The 17,267-nt window shown below is 35.6% G+C and overlaps 1 protein-coding gene across 3 annotated transcripts in view; it reads left to right on the top strand.

The window, feature by feature from the left end:
• Positions 1-17,267, top strand: part of LOC114324298 (uncharacterized) — a 52,513-nt gene that overhangs the window by 21,584 nt on the left and 13,662 nt on the right. For 2 of the 3 annotated variants that reach the window (XM_028272101.2, XM_050651300.1), the window contains exons 6-16: positions 4,361-4,484; positions 4,542-4,680; positions 4,765-4,901; positions 5,418-5,712; positions 6,022-6,257; positions 6,314-6,673; positions 6,732-6,930; positions 8,195-8,920; positions 11,405-11,641; positions 14,006-15,283; positions 15,928-16,235. In XM_028272101.2, the coding sequence (XP_028127902.2) occupies positions 4,361-4,484; positions 4,542-4,680; positions 4,765-4,901; positions 5,418-5,712; positions 6,022-6,257; positions 6,314-6,673; positions 6,732-6,930; positions 8,195-8,920; positions 11,405-11,641; positions 14,006-15,283; positions 15,928-16,235 (4,039 nt within the window). The remainder of the gene's footprint in view (positions 1-4,360; positions 4,485-4,541; positions 4,681-4,764; positions 4,902-5,417; positions 5,713-6,021; positions 6,258-6,313; positions 6,674-6,731; positions 6,931-8,194; positions 8,921-11,404; positions 11,642-14,005; positions 15,284-15,927; positions 16,236-17,267) is intronic. The other variant, XM_028272102.2, reaches the window with a different exon arrangement.

Genomic DNA, 17,267 nt, shown 5'->3' with positions numbered 1-17,267 from the left:
ATACTCACGAAAACAAGTGATCTGGGCCCATAACCTGATGTTTTGCAGAATTGCGTGGATGTTAATTAAACACCGAAGTACTTCTAGTCAGTTTTATTTTAAAAGAAAACTCAATAATTCTACAAATAACTTAAACATCAAAATCAACATTTATTTTTCTTTTTGACACATGTTTTACTTCTAGTTGACATCTGACACTTATATAACATTGTTTCCAACTACATCATACAATAACAAAAATCCCCTAGATTTGCCGTTGCTTATTTTTACTGGGTATTCAACATGAAGCAATGAAGCACTCAAAAGCCCAAAACCTAGGAATTTTGTGCAATAAGATGAATCGTCATGCAACATTTTGCGTTCGATCCGAGAGAGTGTCAGGCAATTTTGTGAACTAAATTGATCTCCGGCAAAAATTATTGTGCATAAGTAAATGCATTTTCAAAGTGCATCTCAAAGAGATGGAAAATGAAAAATTTAAAACTCAGGAAATATTGACGGAAATAAGTTCAGTTTTTATACTTGGGGGTTTTTAAGGTCACTGAACACGAATTTTCTGACGACGATGGTCTCCGAGGTATCTGCTGCCCAGGGTGGAACTCGTCGCCTGGGACGATCGAATAATTCGCGAAACGATCGAATTCGCGAAATGAAGATTTGATCAAAAATTGAAAAATAATACCTGTTCAATATTTTTCAAAAATCTATCTAATGACACTAAACACGACCCCCTACTCCAATTCCTGGAGGTGGGGTGGGGGTAACTTTAAAATCTTAAATGGAATCCCCCATTTGTTATTGCAGTTTGGATTGTTTACGTAAAAATAGGCAACTTTTATTCGAGACATTTTTTCGAATTGTGGATAGATGGCGCTATTCGCGGTGTGCAAGTACTTTGAAGGGAATTGAGAAACGATCGTGCGCGAATAGCGGAGAAATATTGCAAATTTCTTAAATAATTCATATTGTCAATTGAAATTGTCAAATTGACGTACATTTCATATCTACTGTCATTGAAGAAGAAAAATTATATGTTGCTCCACAATATTGATATGATATGCAATTATTATATAAAGGTAAATTTAATTAATTATATTTTGCTTGCAGTACTGCATTTTAAAAACTAATTTTATTTACTATATACCTATGTACGCCGTTGCTCCCGCCTGGCGGCGCTAGTGTAGTTGGAGGTCAAAGTTTTGACTATTCGTGAAGTTTGTATATGGTGTTTTTGATTACGATCTAATAAATAATAAATTATGGCCGAAATATACGGATCTTGGAGACTGTTTGTGCGTTGAAAAACGAATTGAGAAGGGATGCGAGAGATACTGGAAAAAGGAAACACTTATCGAATGATAAACTATATTAATCATCGTCTCAATGTTTTATTTCTATAGCTCAGAGGGTATTTATTTGATATTGATTAACTCCCCACACGAGTCTGATAACTGTATAATATGATATGTGCGATCTGCCTTACTTTTTTTATCAATTTAAAATTCACAATTAAGTGCGCTCAGCATTAATTTTTGTGTTTATCTTATTTAAAAATGTGATATTTTCAAAATATGGCTGCCATGACAGTTGCGCATTTGGTGTAAATTTGGCTTAAGCACGGGGTGAGCGCAGTTGATTCTGCAATGTTGTCTTATTTAAAAAAAATTATAATTCCTTATGGAAATATAGAATGTGTTAATTTAATTAAGTATAATTATTTGGGTGTTTGTCTACGTGAAAGGCGACCTTAAATTTAAGGTGAAATTAGAAAAAATTAGGGTTAGGTTTGATCAGGTTATGTTTTAGTCACTAAAGAATATTTGAATGGTACTAGGTCACTTTAATTTTCAGTTATTAACTTATTTATATTATTTTCGATTAGGTTAGGTTTGCTCAGGTTATGTTTTAGTCATTTTAAAGCATATTTTAAAGATAATATATCACTAAAATATCACTCATGTGTCATTCTACCTGGTATAATGACGGAGGAGTTATATTCGCAGTCGGACGGAGAGACAGACTAGGTCAAATTTCTCACATTTAGTACCATCCTTGCATTATAAGCTTTCATTTGACACCTCATTTGTCATTCTACCTGGTATAATGACGGTGAAGTTATATTCGCGGTCGGACGGACCGACAGACAGACAGTCTAGGTCAAATATCTCACCTTTAGTACCATCCTTGCATTATAAGCTTGCATTTGACACCACATTTGTCATTCTACCTGGTATAATGACGGAGGAGTTATATTTGCGGTCGGACGGACCGATGGACAGACAGTCTAGGTCAAATATCCCACCTTTAATACCATCCTTGGATTATAAGCTTTTATTTGACACCTCATCTGTCATTATACCTGTTATAATGACCGAGAAGTTATATTCACGGTCGGACAGACAGCCTAGGTCAAATATCTCATCTTTAGTACTATCCTTGGATTATAAGCTTTCATTTGACACCTCATTTGTCATTCTACCTGATATAATGACGGAGGAGTTATATTCGCGGTCGGACGGACCGACGGACAGACAGCCTAGGTCAAATATCTCACCTTTAGTACCATCCTTGCATTATAAGCTTTAATTTGACACCTCATTTGTCATTCTACCTGGCATAATGACGGATGAGTTATATTCGCAGTCGGACGGACCGACGGACAGACAGCCTACATCAAATATCTCACCTTTAGTACCATCCTTGCATTATAAGCTTTCATTTGACACCTCATTTGTCATTCTACCTGGTATAATGATGGAGAAGTTATATTCGGGGTCGGACAGATGGACGGACAGACAAATTTATCACCTAGATCAAATTTATCACCTTTAGTACCATCCTTGGATTATAAGCTTTCATTTGGCATCTCATTTGCCATTCTACCTGGTATAATGACGGAGGAGTTATATTTGCGGTCGGACGGACCGATGGACAGACAGCCTAGGTCAAATATCTCACCTTTAGTAGCATCATTGGATTATAAGCTTTTATTTGACACTTCATTTGTCATTCTACATGTTATAATGACGGAGGAGTTATATTCGCGGTCGGACAGACCGACGGACAGACAGCCTAGGTCAAATATCTCACCTTTAATACCATCCTTGGATTTTAAGCTTTCATTTGACACCTCATTTGTCATTCTAGCTGGTATATTGACGGAGGAGTTGTGATTACAGACAGATAGACAGACGGACGTGGATAATTCATAGTTTTCACATTTTTTCAAAATTGGGTGAAAACAAAATTGCAAGTGTCTAGGTACTGTATTAAAAATCGATTTATTTTGGTGTTTTTAGTGCTAAATGCCCTGGTATAATAGTTTCCACATTATCTTCTTTGACTTTACCTTGGTTATTGTTTATTTTAAATTTCGTTTTCGCATATGTGTTGTCTTGTTTCAGCCGCCTTGTACGGTTGAGTCCGCGAGTCTTTACCCGTGCGTCATCATTTAAAGCATACGAAATAAGTCGGAAATCTATTTCACGCAACAACAACTGACAGAAAGTGGCTACTGTTCCGATTACGGGTTTTATTATAAAATTTGACGTTATCAAATAATCAAATATATAGAATGTCAAATGTAAGTTTTGCTTCAAAATTTTTGTGCAGTTACAGCTACATTTGAAGTAGCTTAATAAATTATTTTATTATTATTGATTAATAAATAAATAAACAATTTATAAAAAAATTCAATAACATATTTTATTTTTGTTATTTTATTCACTTTGACGGAAATCTAAACATAGTCATTCTTTACCGTGTGAATGACGTTAGCTTTGTATGTTTTAAATATTAATTGCCAAAATATAATTATTTACCTTAAAATTTCAAAGCCCAATATAAAATTAGTTGTGAAAACAACTGTTTGTGTAATATAAAGAAACTTCAAAACGCAAAAATTCGACAAAAACCGCAAAAAATTCAACTGACTGACAGCCACAAAATTAAACAAAGCAGAAACGTCAAACAAATTGTGCTTAAAATATGAAAACATACCGAATCGTTTTTTTTTGTACCTATCTCTTTTCAATGCACTGACTCTAGATGGTTCATAAAAATAACATGTGTTTTTACTTAATAACAAACGGCAGCTGGTTTGTCATGAGTTTCATGCGTGGAAGAGAATGATGCTAGATAAAAAGTATGTGTTTTATCTCGCCAGGTATTAATGACGCACGGGTAAAGACTCGCGGACTCAACTGTATACATGGTTTTCTTGGAGCTAGGGATCTTTACATTGTATGGTAACATCGACAAATCAACCGGGTTGGGATATAGATTCAGACATTGTCAAACGTATCTATGTTGCTAAATACTTGATGTTGAGTTCATTTTGTTATTTTTTGTTTATTTTCAGCCCTAGTTCTACAGTTTTAAGGTCTCCTGAACAAATTAAGGAGTATTTGCTGACAGCAGGTACTTGTAAATGTGGTTTGGAATGCCACTTCAAGCACGAAACTGTCTTTAATTTTGATCCCAAAGTAAGTATTAAAATAAACAAGTTTAGATTGAAAACATTTGAACACTATCTGCTTTAGGTCATTGGGAAACCTTATGTAATGATGCCAGATTCAAAAACTGGAAATATGACAAAGTTATGCAACCACAAAAGAAAAATAATGCCTATGGTAGCTTTAGATTGTCCTCCTGTTGATCCTAATATAAAGTTCCAAAGAGGTATGTACTACGTTATTATTAAAATCAAAAGTTTAACTTCGTCTCTTTGCTTTTTATACATATAACATCATTTTTGAATTTTAGACCAAAATATGAAAAAGAAAAAGCGAAGAATTGGTTTGCCTTATATGGAAGGAGTACCTGTCTCCCAGATAATAACTCACCGTGAAAAAGTAGCATTGAATCAAAATTCTGATAAAGATATATCAACACAACAACAGGTAAGTGTTTGATTTATTCAGAAATTTGTATTTATGCTTTATATAATAAGCGTCACGCTACTAGATACATGGGTAGGTACCTAATTGCTATGCTTATGGGCTAATCCGATCCGTTCTCAGATGTGACTTTCATCTCTGTCATGTTACTGTCAAGAAACTATTCAAAATAATTGTTTTTCCATACAAAAAATTCATTAATTAATAGTATTGTTACTCTGCTCTAAAATAATTTTATTCAAACATCAAGAATATTACAATACTTTAAAACTTTTACAACTTTAACAAAATGACAACTATAAGCGTCAAATACAGCTGATCTACTAATTGTCAACTTTCTATGTTAATATTCAGTTTCTATACATTTTCTGACGTTCTAAACGTCACTAGACATAAAAATAAACATTGCAACAAGTGAAGGGTCCAGGACTGTAATAGCTCAATGTTCCTATGTGTCTAGTTGGGTGGCGGTTACTGTATATACATCCAACCTTAATGTATTTCGTTTTTTAATTCCAGATATTCCCTGAGTATCCCCCAAATATACCACAGCAAAACCATCTTGTAAAATATCAAGACCATCAGGGTAATAGAGTAGTCTTAGCTGACGGAACTGTCATGGTTCAGCAATCAAACTCCACCAACGAATCTCAAGAGGTCCTAAAGAATGATCAAATTCACCAGATCAATAACATGCCTAACACATTCAACTCACAGCCTCGCCAGGTATTGGGCCCCAATGGACAGATCATTCAAGTCCGAAGTGGATCAAATAATCCTCAAGCAAATGTGTATCATATGGCACATCCTACTGGTATGTAAATGTAACTTATTTTATCAGATTTTACAGTTTTAAGATATTTACCCTTTCAGTTCTGGTATGTTTTACAATATTGCACATGTGGGTTGCAAGAAATATTCATTTTTCAAACTAAGATTTATGGCATTGTTCTGAAGCTATTTTCTTCTTGTCATCTTAATGCAATTTACTATTTTTTTGGGAATAAACCACAATTTTACTTTAAATCTTTTGCATGCTATTGATGTGACCCTTACTTAAAGGATCAATACAATATGATTTGAATTTTATTTCCGCAGTATTTCATGAAATATATTATTGTAGGACCTAGAATGATCGCCCACATGCCAAAAGAATCAGAAGAACATCGCATTTTTATTAGTCGACAACCAAATGAACCTACAGGACCAGGAAGGCCCCAACACATCCAAATAGTACGAGTTAATGCTCCAAATCAACAGAAATTGGTAGAAAATAATCAAATTATAGATAGGAATCAACCTAAACGTCACATGCAACCCCTCCAACCCCAATTCTGCAATCCCCAACAGTACCAACAGGTAAAACACTAATTTATTACAACATTGGTGAATACTCACTCTTGATTAATTCGTAGGTTCAATTGTGTGGTCCCCATAGGCATATTAGACCATTCAATCAGGTAAATCCCAGTTTTAGACCTCATAGAATGCTTTATCAACCTAATCAAATTGCTGCCCAGGCTCCTCTCCAACCCAACCAGCAGAAAATCAACTGGCAAAATCAAGTGCGTCGGCCTACGACTATAGATCAACAGAAACATCTGGAACAACAACAAAAACAACTAGAACAGCAGCAACATCAGAACCAACCTAATGTTTGCGAGAGAGTACCACCGCTCTACCAGCATACTCCTCCATTGGCAGTATGCCAGGAGGAAGTCAAGAGAAAGAAGGTAAAGATGGCGAAGTTTGGCAAGAATAGACCTTACAGAGTGGTGAGTACATCGAAAATTATTATGATTTACTATTTAGTAAAATCATGATTTTGTTTAGGTTGAGGGAGGATGTTCCAATAGCCATTTCTCATGTCCAAACATTGATATTCGTCATATACCTCAGGAGAATAGGCCTGTGATGATGACTAATTTTTCACAAAATCTCAAAAGTTCCAGTCCATCTTTTATGGAAGACCCTAGCGGCTACCTGGCTCAACAAACAGCTTTGCTGAATAGCACCATCAACAGACAAACAGGTGAGATAAATGATAATGATCTAATGTCTATACTACCCTCATAAGTTAAAAGCCCTATCTCCAAAGAACAAAATTTTACAGGAGACAAGGAAAACCAATTTTTTCTCCAGCATCACTCTATTTTCTCGTTTTTATTGTTTAAAAAACCATAAAGTCGAAAAGATGTCCTTAGTTGAGGAGAAAGTAGTAATAATAAAGATGTTTTATTCAGTCAGTAGTTTGCGTACTGTCAGAAATAGTAACGTGTGGCCTTACTTTTACGCACTTACTTAGGTATGGCAAATGTATTCCATTTTTCAAAATTTTGGCTCTGTTTAAATCGTAGAACACTTTTAACTTTTGTTTTTAATACAGATTTTAATCCTCTACAAATAGTTTCTCATGACTTTTGATGTAAAATAATTAGGGAAGCAGGAATTAAACAATTTAGAATTTTACATTAAGTTTCCTATGGCCCGTTTTCCAATTCACCACCCGGTATATTATGTTTTAATTTTTGAGCAAGCAACTTTTAAACTGTGTCCAAATTGGTAATATTAGTTAAGCAACAATGTTGGTCAATCAAAATTAGATTAAATAACCTAGACTATTACATTTTGAGGTTAACGTAGATACAACTTTACTGATAACTGAATATCTTTAAATACATAATATGAATGAACTTAACTGATTAAATAATGCGAAAAATAAAATGGATATTATATCTTCTTGGGAAATTGGGATCTTAAAGTTACAACTAAACAAAATTAAATCCACAAACGAATGAAGTAGTACTTGTCAGCGTCAAACAATTAATGACAATGAAACTGGCAAAAGCCCCGTCAAAACAGCCAGTCACACCAACATTTGATGAAATAATACCCTAACTCCAAAAACTATTCCGCGGTATTTCACAGAAGACGGCCTTAATTCCGTATTCATAGGCGTAATTTGAAGAAAAGGGCCCTAAATACAAATGTTTGTGGATTTGGGGTACTTTTAGTTCTTTTTCGCTACATAGGGCTCTCTTTTAACAAAAATGACACCAAACTGGATTTAGGGTCAATATATATTTCACAATAACTCGTCATTTTGATGGATTTAAGGCCTTCTAACGACATTTATAGGAGTATTTTAATACGCCGATTCATAAATGCCCATAAAAAACATTTACAAAAATTTTGGAGTTAGGGCCTTTTAGCTTATGAGGGCAGTATACTCAATGTTTGGCATACGTTTTTTTGCTGAATAAGTCTACATTTTTTAAAAGTATCTATATGTATAGGTGCTGCCGGATGTTCAGGATACACTTGTAATAGTCCTGGAACAATGTGCCAGAACCCTCAGCCATTGAATATCAATAGTCCTTCAAATTCTCCATCCCAGGAACTACCTGCTGTGGCAAATGAACCTACAAATAATCTCCTCAAAACAGCACGAGGAAATTTCGCGAGGTTGCCTCAAGATCCCAATGCATCACTTCCACACAACAATCTGGTACAAGTCCAGCCGGGTTTCGACAGTACCAAGTCTCATCAATATTGCAGGTGTTGCGTTCCTGAAGGATTTCAACCGAATTACCATGTAAAAGCTCCCAAATCTCATGTTTCTAATCCCGACGATCCTGTAACGTCCTCTACGTCGTATGACAAGCAATTCAATCAAAATACAGTCGATATTCAGCCGATACAAGGTGGTACTGTCAGTACCAGCAACATTTCGCCTATGGAAAGTACTTCCGACCCGCCAACTCCGGACCCGCCTCAAAGGATTGTCGAAAACTCACAGATCACCAGTACTTATGTGACGTATTCCAAGCCAGACCAAGAATACCGACAGGCGATGTGTGTTAAATCCAGTGAGCCTGTGTGTTGCTTCCACTCACAAGCACCAATGGTTACAACTATGGCCAGTAGCAGAACTGTAGGCAGCAACACAATTACTTCAGTACTTGCTGGAAGGACAAATACTACAACAACTTCATTGAATACACCGTCAGGAATGACAAGAGGTAAAGAGATATCCATTTTTTATTTGATAGTACATATTCACTTTTGAACATATATTTTAAACAACGTGGAATGAAGTACAGTTGAGTCCGCGAGTCTTTACCCGTGCGTCATTAATACCTGGCGAGATAAAACACATACTTTTTATCTAGAATCATTCTCTTCCACGCATGAAACTCATGACAAACCAGCTGCCGTTTGTTATTAAGTAAAAACACATGTTATTTTTATGAACCATCTAGACTCAGTGCATTGAAAAGAGATAGGTACACAAAAAGACGATTCGGTATGTTTTCATATTTAAAGCACAATTTGTTTGACGTTTCTGCTTTGTTTACTTTTGTGGCTGTCAGTCAGTTGAATTTTTTGCGGTTTTTGTCGAATTTTTGCGTTTTGAAGTTTCTTTGTATTACACAAACAGTTGTTTCACAACTAATTTTATATTTAGACCGGGCAGTATCGTCGCCGTCGCTAGCGAAATTATTCCGATTCGATTTTTTTGCACAAACTTACTCAAAAAGAGGTCCTTATAACATATCCACAGGGTGCCGGGCGGTGCCGTGGTCGAAAAATTGTTTAAACAATTTTTTTAAACAAATTCACAAAAATAATTTTTTCATTCCGAACAATTTTTTTTTTCATTCCGAACAATTTTTTTTTCAGATAATTTGGGTCATTCTGAGCAAAAAAGGTCTCTTGTCATTTTTCTCTAAAATTTATTGTGGTCGAGTTATATGCGATCAAAAATTTGAAAAATGCGAAAATGGCCAGTTTCAAGTCTTAATAACTCGATTAAAAATTATTATTATGAAATTGAAAATGTGACCAAATCAAGTTTCAAACCCTTTCTTCAAGGTCCTGTAGAGATTTTTGTCATTGTTTTATTACAAAGCTGCTATTTTTAATTATTAACAATTAGCGCCGTACATTCTATAATAAAACCCGTAATCGGAACAGTAGCCACTTTCTGTCAGTTGTTGTTGCATGAAATAGATTTCCGACTTATTTCGTATGCTTTAAATGATGACGCACGGGTAAAGATTCGCGGACTCAACTGTAAACACTTCTGTTGTATGCAGGCATATGAATTTATTAAAATTCTTAAAATTTATCCACAAGGGAGTGGAAGTACAAAACGTTTTCGGTCAAACTGACCATCATCAGTGTAAACCTGGAAATAAGTGAACCACTAAGATTAAAAAGCAAAAGGGTGAAATTTTGACAGTTGAAAAAAATAAGAAAATGTGGTTACTTACGTCCAGTGTACAAGTAATTGTAACTAGCTACTTCAATAGGTGTAAAAATCTCTAAATTACATTATTGTTACATTCTATATTAAAAAGTAGTCGACATTAAGTCGATGTCTTAAAGATTTTAAAGATCACATGTGAATGTATTTCATCCTTGCTCGAAAATTGCACAAGGTACTCGTGTTCTAGTGAGAGGTTAACGACCAACTAGTTATTAGACAGTTTGGTGCCAGAAATGTATGACGAGATGTCAAAGGAAGGTAGGTGGATTTTTCATCTGTCATCCGAAAAATTTTGAACAAAGAGAATTAATATTTAATTTTAATTGGTGTATTGAAATATGCAGGTATTAACCTTCGGATGACCAAGCGGGGGAAAATGTGACCCCAGCGTATGTTTTTCTTTAATAAATTCAAAAGTATTTTCAATGTTTAACTCATTATTTTTTTATTTGACTTTAATATCATTCTAGATATCCTCATATTTTGAAATAAAAAAAATTCCCTATATTTTACGAATAAAAAATATATTCTGAAGTTGATGTTTAGTAAAATACCGTGTATTATGTGTAATTCCAAGTAGTGTTACGCTAATGACGTCGACTTTGCAAAGTATCAAGACACTTATTCAACATACACACTACACATGACACTAATACTCATGTTGTGACTGGCTGAATGACATAAAGTCCATGCCAAAAAAAAAATTAATAAAAAAAAAACTTAATTTTTTTGTTAATTGTCATTTTTGACATTTTTGACTTGGGTCATTTCCCCCCCCTCCCCCTTGGTCATCCGTGTAACAAAAAAAGGTTGGTTATCGGAAGGTTAATGCATATTAAAATAAATTCTATATGTAAATATGCATATAGAATGTAACAATAATGTAATTTAGAGGTTTTTACACCTATTGAAGTGGCTAGTTACAATTACTTGTACACTGGACGTAAGTAACCACATTTTATTATTTTTTTCAACTGTCAAAATTTCACCCTTTTGCTTTTTAATCTTAGTGGTTCACTTATTTCCAGGTTTACACTGATGATGGTCTGACCGAAAACGTTTTGTACTTCCACTCCCTTATTAACAAATTTTAAGAATTTTAATAAATTCATATGCCTACATAAAACAGAAGTGTTTACTTCATTCCACGTTATTATATCGAAGGTATACAGCCAACTACAGGGTTTACCCCTTTTTATAGTTATATATTTTAAACATCCTTTATACATTTCAGCAATTGGTCACAATACTGCCACTGTTCAGTCTCAATCTATGACAAAATCTCCTCTTGAAATGGTCCAAAGCATCGTGAGCAGTATCCAGATGCCTAATACATCACAGAACTCCCAAATAGGTAAACCAGATGGTACTCATCAAGAACAACATATTCTCGTATCTTCTGGAGAACAAATCGTTATGGGAGGATCACAAGAAGATATACAAGTACCACCCAAAGTCATCACTAATGAAGGTAGTAAAATGTTCAACCTTTGTAAATATTTATTGAAGTGAAAACTTCTTTAGGGACGTTGTGCGATTTTTGGATAGGGGAAAAAGCATTGAATTCGCGACCGTCATCGCGACCGTCATTGCGACCGTCATCGCGACCGTCATTGCGACCGTCATCGCTTATGCTATATATTATTTGTATGTATATATAAATTGTATAGAAGTATTTAAATTTAAAATAAATGTAAAACCTATTTTAGGATGGGGAAAAAAGATTTATTTCGCGACCGTCATAGCGACCGTCATCTCTTCGACGAAATATATTGTGTACGTATATATATTATGTGTATCTATACATAAATTGTATAGAAGTATTTAAATTTAAAATAAATGTAAAAACTATTTTTCGATAGGGAAAAAGGATTTATTTCGCGACCGTCATCGCTTCGAAGAAATAAATTTTTGAAGTGAAAACGTCTTGAGGGTCGTTGTGCACTTTTTGGATGGGGAAAAAGTAATTAAATTAGCGACCGTCATCGTTTCGACGAAATAAATTTTTGAAGTGAAAATTTCTTTAGGGACGTTGTGCACTTTTTGGATGGGAAAAAAGTATTAAATTAGCGACCGACATCGTTTCGACGAAATACATTTTTTAAGTGAAAATTTCTTTAGGGACGTTGTGCACTTTTAAGATAGGGAAAAATGTTGAATTAGCGAACGTCATCGTGACCGTCATCGCTTCGTTAAAATAAATTTTTAAAGTGAAAACTTCTTTTGGGGACGTTGTGAACTTTTTAGATGGGGAAAAAGTATTGAATTAGCGACCGTCATCGCTTCGGCGAAATAAATTTTTGAAGTGAAAACTTCTTAGGGACGTTGTGCACTTTTTATATGGGGAAAAATGATTAAATTTGGATGGAGAGAAAGTAATAAATAAGCGACCGTCATCGCTTCGACGAGATAAACATTTGAAGTAAAAGCTTCTTTAGGGAAGTTGTGCTCTTTTTGGATGAAAAAAAAAACTATTAAATTGTCGACCATCATCGCTTCGATGAAATAAATTCGTGAAGTGAAAACTTTTTGAGGGACGTTGTGCACTTTTTGGATGGGGGAAAAGTATTGAATTATGGACTGTCATCCCTTCGACGAAATAAATATTTGAAGTAAAACTCTTTAGGGACGTAGTGCACTTTTTCGATGGAAAAAAAGCATTAAATTAGCGACCGTCATCGCTTCGATGAAATCAATTTTTGAAGTGGAAACTTCTTGAGGGACGTTGTGCACTTTTTGGATAGGGAAAAATATAAATTAGCGACATTTATCGCTTCGACGAAATAAATTTTTGAAGTGAAAACTTTTTTAGGGACGTTGTGCACTTTTTGGATGGGGAAAAATTATTAAATTAGCGACCGTCATCGCTTCGACGAAATACATTTTTGAAGTGAAAACTTCTTTAGGAAAGTTGTGCACTTTTTGGATGGGGGAAAAGTATTGAATTAGGGACCGTCATCGCTTCGACGAAATAAATATTTGAAGTGAAACTTATTTATGGACGTTGTGCACTTTTTCGATGTAAAAAAGTATTAAATTAGCCACCGTCATCGCTTCGATGAAATCAATTTTTTAAGTGGAAACTTCTTGAGGGACGTTGTGCACTTTTTGGATGGGGAAAATATTATATTAGCGAACCTTCATCGCTTCGACGAAATAAATTTTTGAAGTAAAAACTTCTTGAGGGACGTTGTGCACATTTTGGATAAGAAAAAATTAGCGACCGTCATCGCTTCGACGAAATAATTTTGTAAGTGAAAACTTTTATAGGGACGTTGTGCACTTTTTGTATGGAGAAAAAGTATTGAATTAGGACCGTCATCGCTTCGACGAAATAAATATTTGAAGTGAAACTTATTTAGGGACGTTGTGCACTTTTTCGATGTAAAAAAGTATTAAATTAGCGACCACCATCGCTTCGACGAAATAAATATTTTAAGTGAAAACTTCTTGAGGGACGTTGTGCACTTTTTGGATGGGGAAAAAGTAGTAAATTAGCGACCGTTATCGCTTCGACGAAATACATTTTTGAATTGAAAATTTCTTTAGGGACGTTGTGCACTTCTTGGATGGGGAAAAAGTATTGAATTTGCGACCGTCATCACTTCGCTGAAATAAATTTTGTAAATATATAAATTATGTGTATGTATACATAAATAGCATAGGGTATACGCATCGCGTATATCGTAAGTATATGATATAGGTATAGCACTTCTTTTAGGATGGGGTAAAAGCATTGAGCTCGTAATTTATATACTATAAGAAGTTTTCACTTCTGTCGGCACTCCCACGAGTGCCTTTAATTTTTTTTTTAAATATACATTTGTTTTCGCAGGTATGCCTCCCGTTACTGTATCACCTATGGTAACTACTGTTACATCATCCGTAGGCACTGTTATTCCAACTGTTGGTCAGCAGGTTCTTGGGCAACAAGCAGTTTTAGTAAATGCTCTTCCAGCACCTTTCGTTCTTCAACCTGGAGTCACCATGACTATGGACGGTGTTCCTGTCGGCCAGAACTTGCAGCTACCCCAATTTGTGACAGGAAATCTCATTCAGCAGCCTATACAAATTGACAACTCTGACACACGGAGGGTACCACCACTACTGTCGCCGGACACGAAGAAGAAGGGTAAAAAAAGGAAGGAATCTGCTCAGACTGTGGCTAGTATGTTGCAATTCGCGACCCAACAGAGTCCCGGGGTGGTGATTTCGCCTCAAGGGTACCCGCAGCAGATACAGATGAACAGCCCGCAGTCTGTGACAGCTACACCCGTCATGCAAGCTGTGACTATTGTTCCAAATAAAACAGGAGCTCCAGCTCAGATAATAATGAATGATCAATCTATGGCGAACTCGAATTTGGGCACCCAGCAGCTTATAACAAATTCTCAATCTCAGCAAATTAATTTATTACAACCGGTTAATTTGATTAACAGTACCGGTGTAGTTCAAAACTTCCCGGCTATTCATCAGTTTATCGTACCAAACTTGGGTGGCATGGTCGTTAATCCAGATGGTACAGCCACAATCCTTCAAGATACTTCCAATTTGGGCATGCAGCTACAATTCCAGAACGTCAACGGCCAAAATATGCTCACGTCAGTTCAGAATAATGGTCTGTTCAACAACGGACAAACTATATTTGCAGCTGGCCCATCTGGGATGGTTATCAGAACTCCCACTTCTCAAGGGAAGATCATCCAGCAACAGCACAGTCCAGTAGCGCAGTTTTTGTCTCCTAATGGGGGACAGTTTATCATGAACGGCTCCCAGTTCAGCGGACAGCTTAGTCCTCTTGTAGCGAGCGTGAGTCCCAACCAACAGGTGACTTTCAACAGTCCTCCACAGCAGATCAGATCTAGCAACTCTCTACAGCCGCCCCAACAGGAGTATATCCAGATGAATGGGCAAACTCTGATCGTTCCTTGCAGCTTGGCTTCCAGTATTCCCGTTTCCAATCAGACTTCCAATCAAAATACTACGTTTCTGCAGCAAAACACGACGATAGTGCAACAGCAGACTACAATGTTGACCAATCAGGGCTTGCAGAACTTCCAGAATAACCAGCAAACCCAGCAAGGCGGTCCCAAACCAGCAACTTTAACTGCAGGTACAGTGAAAGTACTTCCTGAAATAGTTAAAATTATTTAAGCATTGATTTTTTATTAGGTCATCTTTGATGAGTTTTTTTCATTGTCATGCAGGCAAATTTTTTTTCGACATATTTCATTAACTTTTTCGGGGAATACCGAAGGGAAGACTCCTGCTCTTTCTTTTATTGTATTACCCACTCTACTCTAGTTTAATACTTTTTAGCGCTGCAGCTTGTATACTAAAATCACATAAGTTATGCAGTAAATGTAAACATAAGTTGACAGCGATGTCGTCATTAGCAACGAACGAGATAGCTTTTTATTTCAGTTTTTGAATATTTTTGGATAACAGTTACTTGTATAAACGCGTAAATTATTCATTAATTTAATTAATAGGATTATTTTTTCACTATCTACGTATTCAGTGATTACAATAATTTATATACTATACAGTAAAAACTAATAATCGAGAAAAGAGGAAACTGATAAAGTGATTTTAATAATACACTGTTATTATGGAACGAGTAGGTACATAGATAAATTTTGAACATCTTTAACAACTTAAATCGTTGTTTACATGCACTGCATCGCTTATTGGAATTTAGTCTTGTACTTCCTAAGAATCGTACTATGTTAAATGACCGATAATTGTTGTTTTCAGGCATCGAAGAAGCTAGAGAAAGCCCGAAATCATCTAGTCACTGCAGACAGTCAGTGTCAACTCAAACGGCAGTAAATCAGAACGTCCAGGCGATCATTACCAACACCTCGTGCCAGACGTCGACGATTTCAGCCGCAAGTCCACCGGATACAACGACCATGAGTCCTGTTCCAGTGGCGTCCGAGATGCAGAGTCCCATTCTTGCCGATACTACCACCCACACCGATGACGGTCTCTCCCCTGTACCGTTGAGCTGTACTGCAGTAAGACACGATAATGTTAGATCCGAATCTCAATCCTGCACCATGGTGAGTACTTTTTTTTTATATAATTTTATTCTTTTCTATCTCAAGTTGTTTCTCTTCTTATTAGGCGTTCAACCACGACTTCGTCCTATTTTTTGTGTTTTTCTCTGGTCTTCTTGATATGTGTTCTAGTTTGCCAAATATTTTTCAGTTCACTTAAGCTTAAATTGGGATAGTTTCCGGGAGTTGTCTGTATACCATATTAGTTAAAAACTTTAACATCGAAGTGAAAACTTCTGTTGCAATTCATCATCATTTTTGGCTTTTACATTTCTTCTTTAGTCTTTGCTGCGTTTACTATTGTCTTCCGTTGGTTCCGATCCTCTGCTATTATTTCCCATGGTGCCACTTCCACCTTTTCCAGGTCTTCTCTCTGTACCATGCTCATCTCAGCCTATTGGCTTTTATGTATCTCACGATGTTTTCCTGCCCGAAGAGAGTCTCTAATTAATTGTTGTATCTGCTCCTCCATTGATTTGTCACATTCTTCTTCCCTGCAAGGACCATATCCATACCACTCAGAGAAAACGAATTAACAACATTAAAGTTTGATGGGTACTTTTTGTCAACTTTTTTCTGTCGGAAGGTAAGAGAACATGGAGGTGTTGCAATTTTTAGCGATCATAAATTTTCTACACGACCAATTTGTTTGAATGATATATCATGTGAATATGAGGGTGAATTTTGTGCATTAGAAATTACAGATATTAAAACTATTCTAGTAACAGTGTATAGAACCGGAAATGGGAATTTTAAAATATTTCTAGACCTTTTTGAAAAGTTATTGGTGTTTTGCTCTGCTAATTTTTTAGAAATAATAATAATTGGGGATTTCAACATTGATTTTAAAAAATCTTCTAATGAACTCAGCAATTTCCGTGATTTAATTTCTACTTTTGGCTTAACAATAAATATTAATGAATATACTAGAATAACAACTAGGTCAGCAACTTGTTTAGATAACATCTTAACAAACATAGACAGTGGGATAATTGGTTGTGGAATTGTGGACCCATGTATCTCTGATCATCTTGC

Source organism: Diabrotica virgifera, chromosome 1 (genome assembly GCF_917563875.1).
Source record: "Diabrotica virgifera virgifera chromosome 1, PGI_DIABVI_V3a".
Classification (NCBI taxonomy): Eukaryota; Metazoa; Arthropoda; class Insecta; order Coleoptera; family Chrysomelidae; genus Diabrotica; species Diabrotica virgifera.
The sequence above is the reverse complement of the archived record's forward strand: the minus strand, read 5'-3'. Positions and strand labels throughout refer to the sequence as shown.